A 23,253-nucleotide genomic window follows, 5' to 3' on the forward strand; every position below is an offset into this window, starting at 1 on the left:
CTGCAAGAGTCGTTGATGCGCTAGCTCAGGCAGCATGAAGCTGCCTGGGATGGTGAAGCAGGAAAGGGATATTTTCCAGGTTGAGCGGTTGGAGGCCTAGCCTTTGCCTATCCCGGATGCGCCACATAAGTGCACAGAACTAGGTGCGAGAGGATCCACATGTCGAATCATCAGGGTGTCGGGAGTATGACATTTGCATGAATTCGCTGGCAGCATTGAGAACACTTGGCCTAGCTTGTGAGGTGGGAGATGAGATGGAAATCGGTGTTGAACGCGGAGTGTTGAACGCGCTGCGCGTTGGAACGCGTTTCCGGATAAACTGGCCCCACATTTGCCTGAGGTCGCGTCACCACAATACGCTTACTAGAGTCCTTTGTAGAAACACTGCGATTTAAGCTAGAATCTTTAGTGTCTCTGCCTCAGCCTCATAAAACAGCATCCAGATTGCTTGACATTCTTTCGCCTGCTATGATCATCGGGAGTTATGCACCAAGGAAGTTGAAGATCGTCCACAAGTGGATGGAGTACGGATAGCCTGAATGACAGCGGTGCATGCACAGACCACACTACTTGTAACAGTTCGATAGCTACAGTAGAATCAACCCAGATAAGAACACATCGAGAACCAACTTCCTATGTGGTCCTCAATCGTGCTTCGTGTATAACTTGACATACTTCACATGCTCGTTGCCTTGCGCATCTTCGTAGCGTTCACTGACGATCTTGTATCCACCAAGTTTCGGCCAGATTTTCGTCCAGCATACCCAGTAGAATCCACCCAGAAGCAGGACGCTAACACCAACAATCGGAAACACGTAGTATGGGTAGCCATCTGCGTTCCAGTCGCCATCCGGAGGAATAAAGGGGACAAGCGCGAGGAAAATGTTTACAGCCAAGTAAAGAACGGCAACGGGAAGATAGGTATGCCATGGCGACTCCCAGCGCTCACGTTTGCTGTAGTGTAAGTAGATCAGACCGGCGGTAACGAAACCGTTGATCCATGCGCCGGGATAGGTATACAAATCGGTGATGAAGTTGTACGCAGGACCAGCAGGAGGTGCAACAAGCACGATGACTGTAATTAGCCAGTGGAGAAACAACGCCGTTGCAGGCGCGTTGAATGGCTTGTTTGATGCCCTGTAGAAGTAAAGGGGCGAAGTCAGTGTATGTTTCATGTGCATCTCGCAATCAAAACTTACCAGAATCGGCTCCATGGTAGCAGGCCCTCCTTCGCGAATTCTTGGTTAAGCCGCGAGTGGGCAAAACTAACTGCGAGCACATTGCCCAAGTTGCTAAGAGCTACAAAAGCCGGGAGACTTCGCGCCCCAGCGCTGTTGCCGAAGACATTGCGGAAGAAGAGACCAGCCACGATGACCTCACTCTTTGCAAGGTCGGATTTGGGAATCGCAGCAAAGTAAGCTACATTCGCGAGGACATACAGGATGGTAGTTCCGCCAATTGCTAGCGGTGCTGACCAAGCCAGGGTTTTCTTCGGGTTTCGTATTTCGCCCAACACATAGTTGGCGTTTTCCCAACCTTTGTACGAGTAGACGATACGAAGCAGAGCTTGACAGTATTCGTAGGAGCCACCGCCACCGTAGCCATCACCAACTTCTAGTCTGAATGCATTGTCGAAATTGTGCGGTTGCTCTATCTTCAGATGGCCGGCCAGGGCAGCGAAGCCCGAAAAGACGATGAAGAGGAGAATGAAGACCTTGAAGACGCCGAGGACGCTGAAGAGACGGATGCCCCATTTTGGAAATGTCGCATGGAGACCGACAGAAAAGGTCACGCAAGCAATTGCTATGCCACGCGCCGCCCAACCATCGGGTGCTTCCGAGCCAGAAGCGAATAGTACGTAGCGTCCGAACGCCAAGGAGTTACCGGACGAGAAGCCGAGCAAAAGCATTTGCGATGCAAGAACGCATGTTGCGAGATACTTGGGATGACGATAGACGCGCTCCAGATAGTTCTTTTCGCCACCTGAACGTGGGATCGCAAGTCCAAATTCCAAAAAAACACCTGCCACAGCATTAACGCGACTTGTTCAGTTACAAACCGAGATCCGACCTACTGAGCCCACAAAACGTGAGAACACCGCCAATAATCCAAAGAAAGAGTGATACGCCGACAGAGCCCGTCACAGCGAAGATACCGGAAGGAGTAGAGAAGACTGTACACTGTTAAGCAGTTACTCGAGCGAATATGCGTGGTGGATACGTACTGCCGGTACCGATCATCTTATTCAGGATCACGAAAACCGTGGCTGTGTAGCCTAGCTTCTGAGAGTCATCGTACACATAAGCATTGTCTTCCTGTACACTACCATCTTCGTAAACGGGCGGTGGGGGTGAGGTCTCGTCGTTTGTGTACCGCGCAACCTTTGCGTCGTCGTCAGGAATCGCGGCCATGCTTAGCCTTTGCTAAGAGCCCCCTTAGCTCGCGTCAGTTTGGTGATCGAAGTACCGCCGATGGCCTCTAGACAGAAGTTGTGCGAGCGACTGACAACCACTGGATAGCCGGGGTCTTGTAGGGTCATATAGCCTTCTGTAATGGCGCGATAACATCGTTGTAGCATGCCACGCGAAATTAATTGCGAATACACTCCTACCATGTCGCGATCAGCAGGCGCTGTAACATAACGAGGCTTGAGTTGCTTGTGGTGTTCAGAGCTGACCAGTTCCAAGAACCCTGAACAGGAAGGTGAAGCAAATGGTTGGTTCGATTGTCTTGGTAGATCCTCTCAACGATGCGCATAAAGGTCAAGGGCGATGTCGTGATCGCTGGGCATTATTAGCCTAACACCAAAGCACTTGGCGCGTACTTCTGCTTCCAACTCGGCTCATATTCGCGATAGCTGTGGTTTTTCAGGAACGCCAGGGGAATCCCATGAAGTGCACATGGCAAAGATGACGCCCCGTATAGTGAGGCTAGATCTCATGGAGGCTTCCGAAGCGCAGAATCAACGGCTGCTGGCAATCACGATGTCGCTAGCTTCTAGATCGAAAAAAAGTAGTGCACAAATTGTGGCGATAAGTTCTAGATGCTCAGTTGTCGAGAAAGATGATGGTTGACGATGCAGTTGTGGGCGGAGAGCTGTCGGCGGGCCTTCGCGTTCGCGTCTCCAGTGACCCATATTTTCCTTTCTAGCGCCAAATTCAGGTAGCACTAGAAACTCACTTCTCTTCAACACCACGAGCTGGCTCATGTCTGACATAGTATGAGCTAAATTTTAAGTTCACAGTATTGAACCAAAGTTCCGACCTTCATTAGTCTTCGTCACCGTTTGCGTTGCGACATTGATATCGTCAAGAGCTTCCGTTAATAAGAAGCCAGCCTTGGCGAAGGAATGACTCTCGCGTCATTACACTTGCAGCACAGCTATGCATCAACACTCGATTTACATACACTCCATGCACACATTTTCCTGAGGTAGACATGATAACTCTACCGTATGCTGCGTTGTGTTCATGGTAAGGACGCGTCATCGAGTCATCCGAGAATAAGCTTCAGCAAGACCTGCACCGAAGCTTGACCGACGCCACGAAAGCCTCATGGACGGCATGGATCATATAAACACAACGGCTTCCGAATCTCAATGCTGTGTCTTCATTTCTTCTCCATAACTCGGCCTGTCGGCTGTTTTGATGACATGAGATCATTTCCGAGGCTCGTTAGTGTTCGGGCTAATTGGTGGATAATGTTCCTCCTCTTCCCCACGTTCTCCGGATTTCTCCATGTGGATACTCCCCGCGTTCGCTGTACTGAAAGGTAACGCTGATTGGAGGCATCGAACGGATAATTGATACTAGAGGCGTACTTGCGGCTGATAATGGTGCTAAATGGCACACCGGCAACCAGGTATGCTGCATCACGGGTATCTTGAGACCTAACCCTGGACATACAGGATACACTGGGCTGATATAAAGAGCCGGCCAAGCTTCCTCACTCGCCGACACGAGGATAAGCTTTCTTCACAATTCCGGTCATCTCGAGACGTCTCGGTTCATCATCATGCACTGGGCTACTCTTCTCCTTGGCCTATTCGAGGCATGCGCTGCCATATCTACGATAAACCGGAAGGCATGCCAGTACCCGACCAAGAAGCCACTAGACGGTTGCCCTAAGAACACAATTCTCGTGGGCCCTGGGCGGAACTTCTCTACCATTCAGTCCGCAGTGCTGAGCTTGCCAAACGATACGACACCACATCACATCCTGATCCTTCCTGGAAACTATACCGAGCAAGTAAACGTCACACGGCCTGGCCCCGTTTATCTGTTTGGTCAGACAAAAGCCCCAAACGATCAAAGCCAGAACACTGTAAACGTTATATGGCGTAACGCTACCGGAGCAGGCCTATCTACGCTAGATAACGCATACACTTCTGTCCTCACGGTCGCGCCAACTTTCAACGCAAGTACGACCGGCTCAGGGCCGACTGGCAATCCCGTACCAGCAGACACGCCATTCGGCAACTCCGATTTCCGCGCGTACAACATAGATTTCAGCAATTTGTACGCGCCTTACTCGGCCGGCCCGGCACTGGCAGTCTCAGTAAGCTACGCAAACACAGGCTTCTACTACTGCGGATTCTACTCGTACCAAGATACCGTCTACGTTGGAAAACTAGGAAATGCATACTTCTACAAGAATGAAATCGCCGGACAAACAGACTTCTTCTATGGTTTCGGCACAGCATGGATCCAATCTAGTCTCGTCTCCCTTCGCAGTTGCGGCGGCGGCATCACAGCATGGAAGGGTACAAATACAACTTTTGTCAACAAATACGGCGTCTATATCCACGACTCTGACGTCAAGAAAGCCAACTCATCCCTCTCCACAACCGGAAAATGCGCGCTCGGCCGCCCTTGGAACTCCCAACACCGCTCCATCTTCGCAAACTGCTATCTTGATGATTCTATCCAGCCGAATGGATACATTGAGTGGGGTACCACAGATAAGAGAGTGAACTTCAATACCACGATGGCGGAGTACAAGGACTACGGACCTGGGTGGAATGAAACTGCTCGGCTAGCGAGCAATGTCAGTATTGTTATGGACCGGAAGCAATATGAGCCGTACTCTACTCTGGAGAAGGTGTTCCAGTACCCGTTTTCAGGAAAATTTGGGAACACAGCGTGGATTGATAGGAATCCTGAGAAATAATTTATGGGTTAAGATAACAAGAATTATAAATCTCTAGCACTGCGACTCTCGCCGACTACCCTGGAATGTGGAGAACATATTTCAAAGCTTGGGCGATGATGTCTATTAGATTGCATTCATTACTACACGGCTCTTAAGAAAACTCTAACTTCCTCTGTATTGTAAAGGGTTTGGAGTGTCTTCCATCCGAAGGTTTGCTCCGGCCCATCTAGAGATTGGAGAGGTTCATCGCGCTCAGCGAGAACGAGCTGTAACTTTCTCTCCGCATCCTTGTCTCTTTGGAAACTTCCTTCTCTTTGTATAAATATGTTACCAGATTGTAAGAGACTCCGAAATCCTCTGCTAACAACGATCCTTTCTTGGTATTGTGAATCCCCCCACGCACTCACACCACTACTATACCATAAAATCGGCTGATTATGGGGAAACGGAGAAGAAAAGGAGATCCCCATACTTCTGGGAAGAAGAAGAAGGTCGCCCGCTACCATTGCCTTACATGTGGTGAAACCAAACATGAGCGTCACTTTGCTGACTTCAACCCTTCTGCTGAATGCGAGCATCTTATAAACACCTGTAAATCATGTCTTGAGAGATATGTAGACACACAGATCGAGGACACGAACGTAAGAATAGGTGGAGACCACAACAAGACATTTGGCATCCGCTGTCCAGAATGTCCTGCTATCATGAAAGTTGACGACATCGAGACTGCTGCTTCCGAGGACATGTTTGCGCGTTTCAAGAAACTTGAGCGTATTCATATCGGCAACAACACACCAGGATGGCGTTGGTGTCAGTCTTCGTCTTGTGATGAGGGACAAGTGCATGAGGAGACGCCAGATGAAGATGAAAGCAAAACAGCCAAAGAAGAACCAAATACAACGAACATTTGTAAATGTCGCAATTGCGGAGCACTGTCTTGCGTACCCTGCGATCGACCGTATCATCGAGGAGAATCGTGCAAAGCATATCAACTGCGCATCAAAGGTCACATTGATGAGGAAGATGAAGCGCTGAGGGTCATCGGTAATATTACTCAACCCTGCCCTGAGTGCGGTGTACGAATACTCAAGGACGGCGGCTGTGATGATATGGAGTGTAAGTAGCCGTGTTCAGCCAGGGTTGAGCATTCACTAGCTAACCCAACTAGGTACCAAATGTCGTGCAGAATTTCTTTGGAAGAATAACGAAGGATAAGCCTCTCTAGATACGAATATACTCTCAAAGTTTATGCCGTCTTCGCAGCATTATCATACTCCTTCCAAATCAACCCCTCAGGTAGCACTTTCCACTGCTCATCCTCACCCAATAAGCTTCCCATCTTATCCCATTCTTCTCTCAAAACTCTTGCCTTGTCTTCATCCCTCGGAACAATGTTCGCCTTGAACGGTTTTGGCTGTACCAACATGCCCTCTGTCAGGTCATCTGCATCTGGTAACTCCACCTCGCCATGCTCGCCCTTACCCGGCTCAAACTCAAACGCCCAGAGCAGTCTCGAGATTGCCAAAAATAACGACCGCTCCGCAATATGCATACCCTGACACAACCTCCTCCCCGCCCCAAAAAGAAAATGATCCCGCTTACTCGCATCTGAATTGTTCGCCGCCTCAGCCGCAGTCTGGCTATCATTCGCATATCGCTGCGGATCGAACTTGCGGGGCTCAGCATGCCGCGTAGGGTCGTTATGTATGGCCCAAACATTCCACATTACGCCTGCGTTTTTAGGAATCGTATACCCCATGTATTCATCGTCGCGGATAACGGCGTGCGGGACACCAAGGATGGCAGTGGGCATCCAGCGCATGCTTTCTTTCACGCAGCCGCGAACATAAGGCAGATTTGGCGCGTCGTCCAGTGTCGGGAAACGATCGCCGCATACGCGGTCAAGCTCTTCGCGGGCAGCTTTTGCAACCTTTGGGAAGAGGATCATTGCTTGAATGACTTTTGGGTGTCTGAGTCAGTGTAGGCTCTAGAATGTATGGAGGTTTGGTACAGTTTACTTACAGCCGATGAGCGTTGCAGCAGTGGTGTCCGATCCTGCCTCCAGCAACGAACCACTCACGTAAGCAGCAAGGGCATCTGAGAAGTTCTCTTCGTCTTGTGCTCGCACTAAATCGAGACAAAAGCATGGTTTTGATGTTCCATTCTTGATGGCTTTCTTCACATTGAGCCAGTGGCCAATGTATAGCTCGCACTCCTTCTCGTGAAGGTTTCTTGCGTATTTTCGCAAAGGAAGCGCCCAGTCAGGTAATGCTCTGAGTACTGGAAAGAGATCGAGAAGGGCAGCTGTTGTCTTGCCCGAAATTTCTGAGAACTTCTCGAATCCCTAGAGATAGCGTTGTTAGATATATGAGCAACAGGCTCTTGGAGATACATGAACTTACCGAATAGAGCTGCTTTAACTTGGGATCATCAATACTTATAGTACGAAAACCAAAAATCATTTGCGTGGTCAATGAGTTGGTGTAGCGACGGATGTGGTCGGTGAAGAGGTCTGGACTATCCAAGAACCCCACGAGCATGGCCTTGTTCTCTAACTCTTGGTATGGAACGTATGTCCTGGCTGCCTTGATGTTGAGGTTGTTGTGCACGATCTTCCGGATCATACGCCATGTATCTCCGTACGGCTACTTCAATGAGCGTTCTGACCAAGTGATCATCTCGAAGCGACTTACCATGAGCAGCATACGTAATCCACCGCTTACTTCAGACGCACCGCTCACGATATTACTCAAGTACAAATCCGGACGTGACGAGTATATACTACTGCGCTTGTCCAGCAGATCCTTTACAGCCTGATCCGACGACAATACAATCATGACCTTTGTGCCGAGAATGAGTGAGTACACTGGCCCATATTCTTCGGCCCATTTCTGAAATTGGAGATGCGGCTTCTCTTTTGGCATCAGATGCAGGTTTCCAATAATGGGCAGTGTCGGTGGCCCTGGAGGGTAACCTGCTGGCCTTCGACCGACTTTACGTAGGCTATAGGCAGCTACGGCTACCAAGGCGGCCAGCAGAGCATAGAACGCAGGAGACATGATGACGAGAAAAAACTGTAAAATGACCGCAGGGTGATTCCTCAAAAGTAACAGAGGCGCAGGTCACAATAGTGTCTCAGGACGCAAAGTCCTCCAGCAATCAGGACGCATGCTGGGTTTAAAACCATCCCATCAGCCAAGCAGATATGATGCAAAGACCGGTATTAGAAAAGTCTTGCCCAGCTCGATGTTCCCGACAAGCCCATCTTGCGAGACTATAGTCATCGACATGGTAATATAGTGCTCGCAGGAAAACTCCACTATAGTCAGCATGAGCCCGATACTACTGGGCCGCCATTGTGTAGCGCTTACAGGTACCCTGACCTCGAATACCGTTCCGGCAGTTGTGTGGAGAATTGTTATACCCATATCCACATTTGCGCGGGGCATGCATGTAGTTCCCGGGAGAACCAATCGACCTTCCGTAACGGCTGGCTGCTACCTGTACATGATGCGGCAGTGACGGAAATGGACTAGCTCATCGTGCCACTGCTGCACCGCATCGAGCACTGCAGAGTGATATTATCGTTTCGTTGTCTTTTTCGGATCCGAACCTTGCTTTAGTATTAAGCCGTGTATGATCTTCGCCCGCTCCTTCGGTTCGTTCTGACCTCTGATACTTTCCTCACGCCCATAATCGAAGCCAAACCCAATTCAAGATTTTCCGTGCATTGCATGTTGACAAGCTGTTAGAAGATTATTACATTTCGTATTGTATCGAGCATATGCAGCGAATCTAGAAGGAAACAGGACGTGGCAGGAAGACTGTCACAGACAAAAAGGAATTGCATGCACTATGTACAACATGACAACGAGGCCCCCATTTTCCCCAGTACACAAAAATTGCAAGGCAAGGTATCGAACTCCAAAAACCGCAAAAACTGACAGACATGAAAAAGGCGTGATGCAGCGGGAAAGGACATGTGTCTATAACGCCATGAGTCCGACGATAGCGACAACAATGGCAAAGACTGAGCCGCCCATACGGCTCAGACCAGGCTGGACAACGGATCCAGCACCCATGCTGGTGCCACCCTGAATGAACTGGCCTTCAGCGGTAGCACCACTAGAAGAATCGGTTTCGGCAGCGGGAGAATTCGGGTTCGCAGCGGTGCTGGTCTGCTCGACTTCTCGACCGGCACCGCCTCCAGGGTTACCACCAGGTACCATGGCAACATCGGTAGCCTTTGAGTCGTCGTTGTTCTTGGCTTCACCTGGGTTCTCGCCTGTGCCCATGAGCGAACCCAGGACGACTACATCATCGGTGATGGCGACGGTGTTGTTGGTGCCAGCTTCGTCTGTGTACTTGTACGTCTTCTTGCCCTTGATCTGGGCTCCCTCTGGTGGGTCGTAGCACTCGACTGTGACTTCAGAGAAGCGGGCGGCGTAGTATCCGTTGTTCATGTAGGGCGAGTTCCAGTCAATCTCACCTCCTGCCCAATCGATTGTTCCCTTTTCATTGGTGGGTAGACCGGCGGGCCAGAGGGAGAGCATGACGCGGGCAGGTGTCTGAGGGTAGGAGTAGCGACCAGATGTCTTGTTCCATGTCGACTCGCGCTCCAGGGTGCGTTGAGTTTTGCCGTTGATAGTCCATGTAAGGGTGTCTTCCTTCCAGTCAACGCAGTATTCGTGCATGGATTCAACAGTGTTGGAGTCAGGTACAGTAAGGTTTTCGCCGTTGGTGTCTGGATTTGTGTTAGTCTTGTACGAGGGGGCTTGGGCGGATTGTAGGACTACTTACACACTGTGACACCTTGCGAGTAGTAGTTGGACTGCACGTGGCTTGTGTCTACACCAACCCACTCGAAATCAATCTCGTCCTTGACGTCCGACATGAGAATGAAGGCGGTGACAACACCCTTGCCCTGGGCTGTGCTCAGCTTGGAGCAGATCTTGCCGTACCAAACGTAGTAGGTAGAGGCCAGAAGTGTTCCGACTGTGCCTTGTGCCATGGTCAAGAGGGTGGATTTCTCCTTGGTCTTGGGGTCTGTGTAGATGGTGGGCATGCCCTGCGACTGCCAGTTGATCTTGGATGCATCTCCCAGGTACTTGTCGATGGTCTGCACATCGTCCAGGCTGTCTAGCGAATATTTTCCAGATTTACATACAGGGCCGGGGACGCATGAGTCGAACGAGTGTGACATGAGGGGGTCGCAGCCACCGAGGCAGAAAGCGCCGACACCGCAGTCGCCGTATACTGCGCGCTTGTTAGCACCATTTTCACCACAATGCGCCTTGGCAGGACGTACGAGAGCAGCAGGGAGTGTCCTGAGGGCAGTGGCTATCTTTTGTGCATTTTGCTCCAGCGAGCGCTGTGCCTGCGAATATTGTGGCCGCAAAAGCGGCGGACAGTAGACTTCGTACCATGGCTTCGGACCGTTTGCGGGATCTTCGATGTCGTGTAAGCACTTTATCGTCGGCAAGTGGAGTCGCGGCGCGATCAAGACGATGGTATCACGACGTCTCCCTCACTCGTCGTGGGTCGCTCTTTGGGTCTTGGCTGGGTGAAACGGCAGGTGTAGGGGTCCCGGGTGCAGTGCGGCGAGGCAAAGGGTGCACGCGTGAAATATCCGTCGTGTGTGTTCCCCTGAGACGGGATGGCGCGGTTTCGGCAAGCGAGTGTGAGGTTTGAAGAAACCAGGAATTAAGCTGTCGGGTTAGTAAAGCGAAGGTGGTCCCGAGGGATAAGAAAGATGGACGGAAGAGATGGACGGAGGCAGGAGCGAGCGGCAACACTCTCTTTGAAGAAGGGGTGGCCCGAGGCGTGGGCAGATACGGGGCACCATCCACACACGATCACGCTAGCCCGCAACCTCACGGAAAGGCTAGCCGCTTGTGTCGTGTGTTAAATGCATTGGTTGCATTGGCGCGTTGGCGTCACGTACAATCGTTGCTTTCATCGCTCTCTCGAGCACTCTCACACGCGGTAAAACTCATGAGACAGTCGTCATGTTTTACCCCTCGAAAAACAATTTCTGTCAGCTACCAACTGCCCTGCATTGGCCTGCCCTGATGATCCTGGTGTTGCGCACCGCTATCGCCACCCTGCATCTATCGATAACCGCTAGGGGCTATAATTGGCTCACCCTGCAGGACCCTCGCGCCCCACGTGCTTTGTTTCCCCATGAAAAATCCTGGTATCATATCGTCATACTTTACTCACAAATTTTCCTGTCTCAGGTTGTCTAGCTGTCGCGCATTGCCTTGTCGCCGGTATCGTGGCACTGTGCTGTTGTTTGCGGGGTGCCACCCGTACGTTTGGGATAGACTCCGCTTCCGCTTGAGCGGCACAACACGAGCAAATTGCACGTCGCCTGATCACCAACATCTGCCTTGTCATCACGCTACATCTATAGACCGACTAAGAATAACCCGTGTTATTGAAGATCACTTCGAGAAGAGACTTAGCCATCGACCTAATGACAAAGACGAGCATTGTAAATGCCGCTGAAATCACTCCGAGGCTGCGGAGACTACCACCAGCCTTCCCTCCTACCTCCCAAGCCAGCCTGAGGATCTGACAACAATAATGGAAGTATAGGTAACCGGCTCTTAGTCTGCCCCTGGAACCTTTTAGGAATTGCGGTTTCCTTCCCTCAAGTTGACGAAATGAAATCCATTCATCGTTTTTGTTAGCAGTGGCCTTCCAAACAAGCTGTGGCAGTTGTCGTCAAAGGTTCTGAATTCGTTTTCGTCTGCATCTCAGTTGACCCATACTTGCGCTTCGCTTTTCGATATCAGACCCTGTAGAGGTGGAAATATGAAGTCAGCACATCACCCTGCGCTGGCGTTCGACGCACGTGGGGCACTCTCCTCGCACCCATAATCAACGGCACTTCTCACATAACATTCTATCACTATAAAGAGCTTTTGGCGTCACCCCAGGAGATCTATAATGGTAGTTTGACGCCTAAAAACATGTGTGGTAATGAGCTTGAGACGAAGAAGCTACAGTGTAATCATCGTACCTCGGTACTTTCTCCGCCCTCTTCACTCTTCGCCGTGAACGTAGCCAGCTCGCACTACCATCACACGACCCGCCATCTCGCCCATCCTTCAGTTTTCCTATCAGGAAGCTTCACTGTTGTTCTCGTCTCTTCACACTGACGCATCTACATGTCCTTCCTTCTCCACGGCAGCACCGGACACACAGGCATGGGATGGGTCGACCTCGTCCCGCGAGCGGGCAAACTCCACATCGGCGGTCTCTACGCTTTGTACCAAGGCGACCTGATAGACAAAGCGGGCATAACTCACGTCCTCTCAGTAATAGACTACGACCCACTACTTCAGGAGAAATTCCAACATTTGAAACATTTCCACGTCCGCTCAGAGGATCACCCTAACACAAACCTCCTGCAATACTTCCCGGATGCCGTTGCATACATCGACTCGGCACTCAACAAGGAAGATGGAGGCGTTTTTGTCCACTGCGCAATGGGAAAATCACGATCAGCGGCGATGGTTTGCGCGTACCTTATGTGGAAGTACAAACTGACTCCCGAGGCGGCGTTGGAGCAGTTATGCGAAGGGCGACCAATTTGCGATCCAAATCCCGGGTTCAAAGAACAGTTGGAGGTTTGGAGCAGCATGTGTGGGGCTAGTGATGAAGAGGAGAGGAGGAAGATATATGAGAAGTGGGAAAAGAGTAGGTTCACCGGGGAGGTGTGGGAGTGGGAGGCTCGGCTAAACGACAGGGAGAGGGAGAAGAAGGAGCAAGATTTAGGAAGACAGTCAAGAGCAGTACCAAAACTATAAAACTCCGTTGCATCACCCGATCAAAGATTTCGCAGGATATCACTTTTGGTCAAGATGCTGCAATCACCGAAGATTGCACTTTAAGAATTCTCAGATGACATGATTAACGAATACGTCTGCACAGCTACTCAAGGACGTCTTGAGATCATACGCGTATCGGAGCGTGTTGGGTAGTCTAGCTCTCCGCCTCCACTCCCACTAACAACCGCCATCCCCACGTCCAATCTCTATCCCTTCCACGGCTTCGAGTGCCCCTTCTTCGGCTTGTAACACGGCAACCAGCTCGTCAGCGCACTCCTGAACAAGCGTTGGCTGACCGGTCCATCCGCAACGGTGACACCCGTCGTCCTAAAATCAAAGCAATGCTCCGCATCCTTCAGAACCAGCCCAAACAACTCATGCTTGCTAGTCTTCTTTCCACACTTGGGTACATCTTGAATGACCTGCACGCCCTTGGGGGCGAACGGCTCAGCAGAAGCAGGAGATAGGGTGCGCCACGGGTCAAATTCACCGTTCGACCAGTACGTGTTTGAAGGGCGGATGTCCCAGCCTCCGAACACCTTGTTGGTGCGCGAAGTGTTTGGCCAGTCTGGGAAGAGGGAACGTGGAGCATCGGGGAATTGACGGTGGCAGATGTCGTGTTGGTGTTGGAGAGAGTTGTACTTTGAGACGAGTTGTTGAGGGCCAAGGTTGGCGGATTGGAAATATCCTGAATAAGTGTTAATATGATTAATGCAAGAAGAGAAGGTGAGAAAAAGAACACATACCCCACTGTGTGCAGTACTGCCACGTCCAGCTAATCATCGCAGGATCCGTGAACTTGCGGTTCAAATCACAGTCACCAGTTGTGTTGAGCTTTCCTGAGCACTCCGTCTCAAGATAGCTGTTGACATTGGGAAGGAAAGCAGGGAAGCTCGCCCATCGGTCAGTCGTCCACTTAGCACCCTTGCTCTTCGCCCAGCCCTCCTTAGGTGCAGTAGCATTCGTCTTGGGATCCGTCTCGATGAAATCGCAGAAGCGACGCAGACCCGCCGCTCCACCTTCCATACCGTAAGACTGCCATACGTAGAAGATGGTGGTGAGCGCATCAGCAAAAGTAGCATGCGAGTTCTTCGCAGCTCCAAGACCAAGGAATTGCTCCTTCAGCTTCGCAGATGCACTCTGGTCAGAATCCATGATCTTGTCCATGTAGCGAACGGAGGCCTGGATATCGGCAGAGCAGTTTCCGAAACCCTTTGCGTTCATACCACGCCACACAGGGTCAAAGTAGAAACTCTGGTCAACGGAAGCCTCAACGGGGGCTGAGGACGCCCAGGACGCGTAAATAGTGTCGGGGTACATGTTACGCATAAAAGCGGCCCTCATGCCGGGGTACGAACCACCCACGAAGACCCATGGCGTCTTGTCGGGTGTAAGTGTAGCGTTGATACCCGTCCTCTTGAACTGCTTCGCAAAGCGATCAACATCTGCCAGCGATTGCTCTGTCGTCAGGAACTCGAATGCCTCGGGTGGTGTGTTAACGTCAATGGGCGTGGGTGTCGAGTTTCCATAGAAGCGATGCTCCCACACGATTCCAATGCCGCCAAACTCATCCACAAGCTGCTTGAAGAAACTTGTCTCGTTTTGCAACCTGAAGAGAGCATTTGGCTCTGCGTTCGCCTCGCCCACGTCGTAGACAAAGACGGGACCACCGGCTTTGTACCCGCTCGTAGCAACCCAGTACCTGTTGAAGAAGGTGCCTTGGTAGGAATAATCCTGGTTCTTCTTCTGGGCGAAGTTGTCAATGGGGAGTTCGACATATTCCGGGGTGATGGTTTCCGCTTTGGCAGCAGCTACGACTGTGCTGTCGGCTGTAGTCGCAACCTTGAGGGATTTGAGAGCCGTAAAGTCGATCTCGGGGTTGTCGAGTGTGGCCATTGGCGTGCCATCAGGGTTCATGCCCATATCGGCAAGCAGGTTAAACTTGCGTTGAATGGCCGCATTCATGGCATTGGTGCCCTGCAATAGCGCAAGGGCCACCGCCGCGATAGATGCTGAGGACCGCATGCTGGCGACGGAGAGGAAGACACAGAGTGTGACGGAAGAATAACAATCTCCACTCACAGCTCAATCGCAACTGCTCAAACGACAACAACAACTCGAGGAAGAAGAGCAACGCGAACCAACGGTCAATCAACCCTTCAAACCGGGAGCAAGCCATATATACATACCGCGTGCAAACCACGCTTTCCCCATTTTACCTTTCATCCCTTGCCGTGCATCCATGGACCAGAAAAACGATCAGCAGGCGGCCTAACAACACTCGCCTCATTACCGGTACAGTTCGTTGTGCGCCTGTTAAACCGCAGATAGCACCAAAACCAAAAAGCTTGGTAGATCTTGTGTACTGGTCGCGTACCGCCATTGCCAAAGAAAGAAGGAGGTTTGTGTAGTGACCAAGCGTGGTGGATCGAAGCACAGGAAGCTTATCGGGCCTTGATTCGCGAAGTGGAAGGTCGATAACCGTTCATTGGCGGGGTTGTGCCAAGCGAACAAGCCGGCTTCCTCCTTTAGCCTAGGTTTAATTGTTAGATTGATGCGCCTTGCGCAGGGTCTGGTGAGCACTGTGGCTTTGAGCCGACGGCCGGGTAGTAGACGGCGGTCAATCTATCCAGATGTGGTCTGGAAGACGGTGGAGGTAGATCGCGTGGCGAGGAGTTCGGCCGATGTCTATATTTGTAGGCAAAGGAGAACATGTTGAAGAAAACGGTTGGTGTGATATAACCACAATCGTTCATCTGCGAGCGTGCACGTTGAAATTATGATTATTTTTCATGTTCACGAATTGATCTCGTTCTTTGCTTGCTACATAGCAACCAGTCAACACACCTCCAGAGACAACACATCTACGACCAGCTAACCGACATTGACCGGTCGGTCATGTCACCGTCTCTCTCCGAAAAACGGATCCTGTTTCTCCAAGCCAGTATCATACACAAAAGAAAGAAATCCTCCAATTAATATTACCAAAGCGTGCAGCTTGCAGAAGAGCCGCTTCATATAATCTTACATTAACCCCACAAAGTGGTCCAGATGCCGGGTATCGAAGATTGCCATGGCACGACGCCGGACCGGAAAGTATCAAATACCCATCTATATTAGCCGAAGGTACACAGTCTTCTTGTTATATGATGTATTGTTCCCAGCTCAATGTTGAGCCATGTGGTTGCTGCCATTAGCGGCATTCGGGAACTGGATTTCTGGCCAATGACTCGGAGCGTGGCCTTGAACCCCAGATGTTTGAACGAGCCCTTGGCCATCACTTCCGGTCCCTTGGGATCCGGAATCTCGACCCAGGGTCATGAGGGTTGTAGCTGTATTTAGGTACTCGCCGGGCTGGCCCTGTTGTGGCTGCATATACGCTCGTGTCCATTGACTCCAGTCCTGAGCTGCGTACCCATTGGTCGAATATGTGGGCTGGTGACCGCTATTGGTAATTTGAGCGTTACTGTAGGCATACGCATCGGTAGAAGGCTGCGAAATGCTGCCGGAGGCTGCTGCTGCCAACGCTGCTGCATGGCTCACATGCATGTTCGTCTCATCGCCACTGCTGTATGCTTGTTGTTCGTAAACCCTATTTGTCTGTTGAGGCATAGACATGGGGGTTCCGAGATTGTATGGATGTGTGTTGCTTCCTGACAGATTGTTGTATGCTCCCGACTGTGAAGTGAGGGTAGGGTCTGTAGGTCCACTGGATGGTGTTGTATATTGTTCCCGATATCCGCTGTTGTCATACGTGGAGGCAGTGGACGCCGAGCGGGGAGCCTGCATCGCCACACGAGCGAGAGACTCGGTCGCAGTGCGTTTGACAATGCTGTCGTTGATGTTACCAAGCGACTGATCGACGATTCTTGCAATGGCATGTTTGAGCTTGTTCCCAGATCCTAAGAAATGATCGCACTCGCCAAGCACATTGACCCAAACTGCCATGTCAGCTTTGAGTTTAGTCATGTCCACAGGCGACATCTGATCTTGCCTCATAGACTGAATGAAGAGGGTTGTGAATGCAGCCGCGATGTACACGACTGTGTTTATCCAGGGAATGTCCAGACTCTTCTTCTCCATCATCATTGTACAGTTCTGCAACATCTTCTGCGATGCGGTTAAGCACTTGTCCAAGTTGGAACTGAGTATGGCCGGGTCAGTAGATCTACAAACACCAGGATGGTGCAGGAGTAAGTTGAACGCCTGGTACCAGTATTCCAGATAAAGTGCGAAGATATGATCGTCCTCGGACGCGTGCGACGGATCGCGCAACTCGTAGGGGATTTCCTCTTTCCATTGCTGTATGCCGACTTCAAGGCGTTTCAGGCTCTCCACGTATGCTTTTGGCGAGTGCCGCACAGCATAGATAGTCTTGTAGAGTTCCATCTCCCAGACGGTGTATTTGGCAACTTGAATACCCACTTGAAACGAGCATTGGTGAAACGAGTCCAGCTTGGCTCCTTCGCCAGGAAGGCAGTCATTCATGGGTTCTGGGAATTCGACGTCGATGTCATCTCTGCTAATGGGTATAGGCCGTCCAAGTTTCCCGTTCAGATTGACAAGTAGCGCGTGTACGGTCCAGTAGACTCGCTTTCTCATCTCAATATCCAGCTTGGTCAGTTCCCCTGCGCCGTCGGCCCAGACCTTGACAGATCTGTGTAGGCCAAGTTGTACTGCGAATAGATAGACAGTCGAAGTCATGATCCATGCTGCACCAGGCTTTGGAAAGTTTCGAAGATGGTGGCATATCATACCCAGGGCTTGGACATCTTGCCAGCCGTGATTGCCACGGATAAGCTCCTTGTAGAAGCTCGCCGCGTAAAGGTAATGGGCATGCGAGTCGTCTAGCATAGTGCTACCACTCTGTTGGTTGTTGCGGGTCGCAATCTGGTAGGTAATGGTCGCGAGCATCAAATGTACAGCTACAATCTCGGGCGCAGAAGGGACGAAGCTGGGGTCATTGCCAAATCTCCAGTTCTGTGTGCGTTAGCATGATGACGTGTGGCAGCAGGAGCGTATCGTACCAGTTCCATAAAGGCAGGCTTGTGTACAAACATTGTGTAGGGGTTTAGCGACCGTAGATACCAGATGGCGTACTCTTGCAGCTCGCCGTATGCCGGTAGTGGCGGCTCCTCGACATGTTGACCGCCAATAGTGACGTTGACCAGGGTTGTGTAGGACATGGGAGAGCTTTCATACTCAGCCTCGCCCGTCATGAAGTCTGTGATGTTGATCTCGGTGCCGAAGATTGACAGTGATGTGCCCTTGATGTGGCTCAGGAGTGCATCTCCAGCCGCAACGCCGAGGTAGTTGTCGCCAATAGAACCGTGCTTGAATTGAGGCAGAGATTCGATCTTGACTGGAGTGCCAGCAGGGACGTAGCCTGGTAGTGGGGAGGTGCTTGTCCGCCGCGGTCCATCGTTCCAAGCTTGGCCGTCGTTGGAGGCTGAAGACCATGGATGACTGGGTGGTTGCAAGGCGTTGTAGGCAGGTGGCGCGCGGGGTTCGATATGGTTTTCCTTCAGCTGGGCCTGGAGGTCAGCGATGTGGGCGCGCAGGTACGAGTTCTCCGACTCCATGGCCTCCGCGTGGCCGCGTACTGTGGCGCGTCCGGTGATTCGGTCGGTGGTGCGACATGGCGTCCTGTTCTGCTCGCATGGTGTGCATCCTTCGGGTCGGCCGTCGCAGCGGATCTTGCGCACCTGTGGTTGTTGTTAGTTTGTTTGTTTGCTGGACGACATGTAAGAGGAAGGCGCGTCGCGATGACGTCGCAGGGGCGACGAAATGCTTGTGCGATGCGACTTGCCCCATTGACTTGGTGAAGCATCCATCTCCATCTCCCCCGTTGCAATGTGTAAGACGTACCTTGCACCGATCGCACGCCTGACCCGTCCGCTTGGAGTCGGCGAGCTTCTTCTTGACCGAGCCGGAAAAGTCATTGTTGTTGGACGGGCGGTGTTGTGGACTCAGCGGGTCTTGATGCTCGATTCGCTGGATCTTGGAGACAAGATTGGGGTCATCGTCCGGGGGTCGCTTGGTGGCCATACTTTTCGTAATGCACGTCGAAACAGGAACGAGACGGGAAATGCCGATGGAGAAGACCGATGCAAGTAAACCCAGCAAAGGTGGTGCGCCTCGGGTGGCTTGCGACTATCACCTGTCAAACGAAAGAAACATGACTTTTAGCCTCGAGTTTTCTGGCTGCGGGGGAATTGAGCGTCGCGGCGATCCAGCGCGACCTCTGAAGCAGTCTGTAGTCCGGTCTGCGAAGAGAGTGAAGGAAGAGGTGAGGTTTGGCTGCGCTGGGAGTGAAAGGGTGCGATTGAAAGCGCGTTTCTCGGCGATGCCTGCTAGGGAACAGGCCCATTCTCCGCGAACCCTCAGCTATCGACTCCAGTCCGTCCTTTATTGGCCACACACTGCCTTGAAACCTTGACCTCCAGACGGCTGTGACGGTGCCTGCCCTGACATATTCGGCGAATTTAGTTTGTTCTGCTCCCGATCGACACGATGATCCGTCCTGATTCGCCATAGGTTCTGCTTTCTCTGGGACTAACTCATAGCTTGGCCGTCCCCGCTCCTGCCCAAAGCGGCCCTCAAGCTTTAGACTCACCCACGATCTGGTATCCTTGGAGATTGCCAATGCAAATCGGTCTGACGAACCGCCTAGCATCATCTAGAGGGACATCACAGCTACCGTCATCCAACACTGTCACCGCTACCACGCAACCAACGAAACATTCCAAACGGCCGAGCCCCTCGTCTAGGCCTTCCATTTCCGACTAGGTTCCGACTCCGACCTGGTGCATATCAACACCCAAACTTACACCCACATCAAAATCACGCCAACACACAAGGCACCTCATGGCGTCCGTGCGAACCTTCTCATTGCCGCACTACGAGGCCTACCCTGTCCACGTGGCTCTTTTCAAGGATGTCAAAAACGCCCCCTTCCTGAGGCGTCAATTACTCGAGGCCAATCCAGACTACGACTATGCCTTCTTGGATGCATCCATGGTAGGTCATGGTTCACTACCTGTTCATTGCTTTTTCTCGTTACCAGCATCACTTTTCCATCAACGATGATGCCAGCCACCCCCCGCAATGACATGCCAGGGTCGCTGAGTCATCTGAGATGCAATCTTGAACTTTAATTATTTTCTTGTGATAGGATCCTACGGGGTGTGGAATATTTTATCCTCGTATCAACATGGATAGATATGCTGGAGCGAAGCATTGTGGCTTCTGGTCAAGCTAGCTAGATACTCTGTCTCATCTCAGCACTAATTTGAGCACCTCAACATGATATTAACACATTTGCCCCCTAGACACTCACACCCCATCATCTCCTCTCTGCCACCTTCCTCGCCCTCCACGGCCACTTAACCCACCGCGCAAAAACGCGAACTCCCCATTCCGAACTAGTTTTTCGCCTCTCACCCAACAACAATATCGGAGAATCCTACAAGAAATTTGGCATCGCCGATACCACCACCGCGCTCATTGCCGTTAAACTACCTTTGTCTCCATCATCCACTGCGTCAACAGATGAAAAGTCTACTTACGAAAAGGATGAGAGCATCACGAATGAGAGCGTAAGTTTGCATTTGGGAAGTGCGGTAGAGGGAACTAGTGTTGAGTTGGGAGAGACAGGGGAGGAGTTGGGTATGTGGTGTGATGTTGACAAGGTGAGGAAGGCGTACAAATTGGGTGGAGATGGTGGGAAGAAGGGTAAGAAAGGCGCAGTTAACGGGGATGGTGGTGACGTAGAGAGGAGGAAAGCGGAGGAAAAGAAGGACATTGAAAGCATTGTTCTGGGTATTATTGCCCTGAAAGGGTCGTGAAAAGGGATGGGATCGTATGAGAGATGATGAGACGACAGTATACGAGCACCACAGACGTATGAGTAGAACACACGATTCAACTCAAAGAAACTTCTCTCCAGCTATGCCACAGGTCTTCGCGACCATATAGATATATCTACACTCCATAATCTATGACAAAAGCACCAAAGCTTAAACCTCCATGTATTCGGGCTTGAGGAAGTCGGCCATGTTCTTGGGCCTGGGGTATTGGTTCAAGTCGTGGTGGTGGTCGTCGTGGCCGTGAGCGTCGTCTGCAGGACCAACGTACTTCATCTCGTAGACGGATCCACACTCCATGCAGCGGGACTTGGGCTCCTCGCGGGTAAGAGTGATCCAGAGGACGTTGTGAGAGTCGGCGGGGAAACCAGTGCAACCAACGTACTGCTCGTTACCAGCGGAGTTGACGGTGATGGGGTCCTCCATCGTGCCTGCGGTTTATCAGCATCATATCACACCACCGGGAGCCTAAAACTGCGCAACACGCATGTTCCTTCATCTTCCGGGGAGTAGAATCACGTACCGAGACGGCTGGCGTCCAATGGCCTCATGTCGAAGATGTCAATACCCTGCATCTTTCCGAGAATTTCGAGACGCTCAAGACCGGTCGCCTGCTCGGCATCCGTGGGGACGGTACCGGGCTGCGCACCGGGGGGCAGAAGGTCGGCCTCGGACTTGATTTCTACAGAATTGGCCTCGTCAGCAATTGATGGTTTCGGCCTGTCGTAGCCGCGGCGGTGCGGATGACGAGGTGCGGGCGCAACGTACGGTCGAGCTTCTTGAAGCCGGCAAGGACGCTGGGGGAGTCGGCCGAGTGGCCGGTCTCCTTCTGCGCAATGTTGCTCTCCTTGGCCTCCTTGCTCTCGGTGGACTCCCCTGCTATGGTGTCAATGGCACATCGTACGATAGCTCCTCGCGAGACATACAGCGAGCAAAGGTGGTGGTGAAGGTGCGGCGGGTCGCAATGGCGCGGGGGGCCGCACGCCTTGCTGCGGCGATAGCAGAGCGCTGGACGAACATGGCGGGAACGATTGGGTGGAGTGGAGAGGGTGGGCGTGGTTATCGAGCTGGTGATGTTCTTCAGTCGTGAATTGACGAGCCGACGGCAGAGGCTTGGCGCTGCGATTAGGTAAGTCATGCCACAGAACGCTGCATTGGCTGCCACACCTGAGAGTCGTTGATTCATCAACTGCTCCTTCCTGAACAGCTTGCACGGGCATTACAGCATATGTATGCAGCACTATTGACTGCGCTACTTTGATCTTAGACGTTCAAGAATCCTTATAAAGGTGTCTTGTGCGACTGCGTTATCTTTGCTAACCTCGAGACCTCTTACTCCCACCAACTGCTAAACAGATCCTCCCGCTGACACCTATTTACCTCTTTCCGAACAGCTAATCAACCATGGCCTTCAAACCAGCACTCGTCATCGTCGACGTGCAGGAAGACTTCTGCCCACCAGTGAGTGGTCATGTGTGGTGAGACGGCCTCATACTGATAAGTCCAGAACGGGGCACTGGCAGTGACAGGTGGACGCGACATCGTACCCACAATCAACGAGTTCCTTACGTATCCGTTTGTTCTCAAAGTTGCGACCAAAGACTTCCATCCCCAAGATCACATCTCGTTCGCATCGAATCACTCCGCGCCGAACAACAAACCCTTCGAATCGACGTTCGTCATCAAAAACCCAGAGAACCCAGACGAAACGCAAGAAACACGACTATGGCCCGACCATTGTGTGCAGGGAACAAAAGGCTCTGAGCTGCTGCCCGAGCTCCACGTCAGTAAAGTGGACCATGTAGTCGAGAAGGGCCAGGACAAGCGCGTGGAGATGTACTCTGCATTTGCGGATCCGTTCAAGAGTCATGTGGCCAAGAGCAATCTCGCAGACACACTGCGCAAGGCTGGAATCACCGACGTCTACGTAGTAGGCCTTGCAGCCGACTACTGCGTGAAGTTCACTGCGATTGATGCACAGAAGGAGGGCTTCCAAACGTGGGTGGTGGGCGACGCGACGAAGGCGGTGGATCCGTCAGCGATGGAACAGGTTCACAAGGAATACGAGAAGACCGGAGTCACGGTCATAGGTAAGAACGACGCGCAAATGCGGAAGGTCAAGGAGCAAGCGCAGCGGACGCAGGACCAGGACGCGAAAGACGCAGGGAAGGCTGGCGAGAGCGTGTTGGACTAGACCCAGCACTCCATAGACGAATGGCGAATTTCAGATAGCGCGTATATTACAGGACAGCATGTGATTTGAGGGAGCATCGAGGTCATGATTTCCTAGTTCTCAGCGCCGGCGCACTCGGAATGCAGACGCGTACTAGAACCGGGTACTTTGTCCACGTCGAAGAAACAAGCGGCCCGGGATCCACTCCATGTCAAGCCACTGTTCC

The 23,253-nt window shown here is 51.8% G+C and overlaps 10 protein-coding genes across 10 annotated transcripts; 4 read left to right on the plus strand and 6 right to left on the minus strand.

Moving 5' to 3' along the window:
- Window positions 1-644: 644 nt before the first annotated feature.
- On the minus strand, window positions 645-2,411 carry AA0111_g10570 (High-affinity methionine permease; the record flags this gene model as incomplete). The annotated part of the gene is made up of 4 exons (XM_028644336.1): window positions 645-1,137; window positions 1,200-2,022; window positions 2,075-2,173; window positions 2,225-2,411. 4 exons carry the CDS (start codon window positions 2,409-2,411, stop codon window positions 645-647), a joined length of 1,602 nt encoding a protein of 533 aa, XP_028501773.1.
- A 1,603-nt stretch (window positions 2,412-4,014) lies between these two features.
- Window positions 4,015-5,169, plus strand: AA0111_g10571 (hypothetical protein; the record flags this gene model as incomplete). The annotated part of the gene is made up of 1 exon (XM_028644337.1): window positions 4,015-5,169. The coding sequence occupies one exon, from the start codon at window positions 4,015-4,017 to the stop codon at window positions 5,167-5,169; it is 1,155 nt and encodes a 384-aa protein (XP_028501774.1).
- Window positions 5,170-6,397: 1,228 nt separating this feature from the next.
- Window positions 6,398-8,210, minus strand: AA0111_g10572 (hypothetical protein; the record flags this gene model as incomplete). Its single annotated transcript, XM_028644338.1, has 4 exons — window positions 6,398-7,110; window positions 7,174-7,495; window positions 7,554-7,796; window positions 7,845-8,210. 4 exons carry the CDS (start codon window positions 8,208-8,210, stop codon window positions 6,398-6,400), a joined length of 1,644 nt encoding a protein of 547 aa, XP_028501771.1.
- A 927-nt stretch (window positions 8,211-9,137) lies between these two features.
- Window positions 9,138-10,577, minus strand: AA0111_g10573 (putative glycosidase crf2; the record flags this gene model as incomplete). Its single annotated transcript, XM_028644339.1, has 3 exons — window positions 9,138-9,895; window positions 9,952-10,407; window positions 10,460-10,577. The coding sequence occupies 3 exons, from the start codon at window positions 10,575-10,577 to the stop codon at window positions 9,138-9,140; spliced, it is 1,332 nt and encodes a 443-aa protein (XP_028501772.1).
- A 1,749-nt stretch (window positions 10,578-12,326) lies between these two features.
- AA0111_g10574 (hypothetical protein) lies at window positions 12,327-12,968 on the plus strand (the record flags this gene model as incomplete). The annotated part of the gene is made up of 1 exon (XM_028644340.1): window positions 12,327-12,968. The coding sequence occupies one exon, from the start codon at window positions 12,327-12,329 to the stop codon at window positions 12,966-12,968; it is 642 nt and encodes a 213-aa protein (XP_028501777.1).
- A 227-nt stretch (window positions 12,969-13,195) lies between these two features.
- On the minus strand, window positions 13,196-15,014 carry AA0111_g10575 (hypothetical protein; the record flags this gene model as incomplete). Its single annotated transcript, XM_028644341.1, has 2 exons — window positions 13,196-13,677; window positions 13,736-15,014. The coding sequence occupies 2 exons, from the start codon at window positions 15,012-15,014 to the stop codon at window positions 13,196-13,198; spliced, it is 1,761 nt and encodes a 586-aa protein (XP_028501778.1).
- Window positions 15,015-16,154: 1,140 nt separating this feature from the next.
- Window positions 16,155-19,037, minus strand: AA0111_g10576 (hypothetical protein; the record flags this gene model as incomplete). The annotated part of the gene is made up of 3 exons (XM_028644342.1): window positions 16,155-17,969; window positions 18,017-18,694; window positions 18,858-19,037. 3 exons carry the CDS (start codon window positions 19,035-19,037, stop codon window positions 16,155-16,157), a joined length of 2,673 nt encoding a protein of 890 aa, XP_028501775.1.
- Window positions 19,038-19,856: 819 nt separating this feature from the next.
- Window positions 19,857-20,836, plus strand: AA0111_g10577 (hypothetical protein; the record flags this gene model as incomplete). The annotated part of the gene is made up of 2 exons (XM_028644343.1): window positions 19,857-20,009; window positions 20,321-20,836. The coding sequence occupies 2 exons, from the start codon at window positions 19,857-19,859 to the stop codon at window positions 20,834-20,836; spliced, it is 669 nt and encodes a 222-aa protein (XP_028501776.1).
- A 171-nt stretch (window positions 20,837-21,007) lies between these two features.
- On the minus strand, window positions 21,008-21,874 carry AA0111_g10578 (hypothetical protein; the record flags this gene model as incomplete). The annotated part of the gene is made up of 4 exons (XM_028644344.1): window positions 21,008-21,285; window positions 21,378-21,536; window positions 21,623-21,730; window positions 21,781-21,874. The coding sequence occupies 4 exons, from the start codon at window positions 21,872-21,874 to the stop codon at window positions 21,008-21,010; spliced, it is 639 nt and encodes a 212-aa protein (XP_028501769.1).
- Window positions 21,875-22,258: 384 nt separating this feature from the next.
- AA0111_g10579 (hypothetical protein) lies at window positions 22,259-23,048 on the plus strand (the record flags this gene model as incomplete). The annotated part of the gene is made up of 2 exons (XM_028644345.1): window positions 22,259-22,315; window positions 22,362-23,048. 2 exons carry the CDS (start codon window positions 22,259-22,261, stop codon window positions 23,046-23,048), a joined length of 744 nt encoding a protein of 247 aa, XP_028501770.1.
- Between the last annotated feature and the right edge of the window lie 205 nt (window positions 23,049-23,253).

Source organism: Alternaria arborescens (genome assembly GCF_004154835.1).
Source record: "Alternaria arborescens strain FERA 675 chromosome Unknown contig_37, whole genome shotgun sequence".
In the NCBI taxonomy this organism is placed as follows: Eukaryota; Fungi; Ascomycota; class Dothideomycetes; order Pleosporales; family Pleosporaceae; genus Alternaria; species Alternaria arborescens.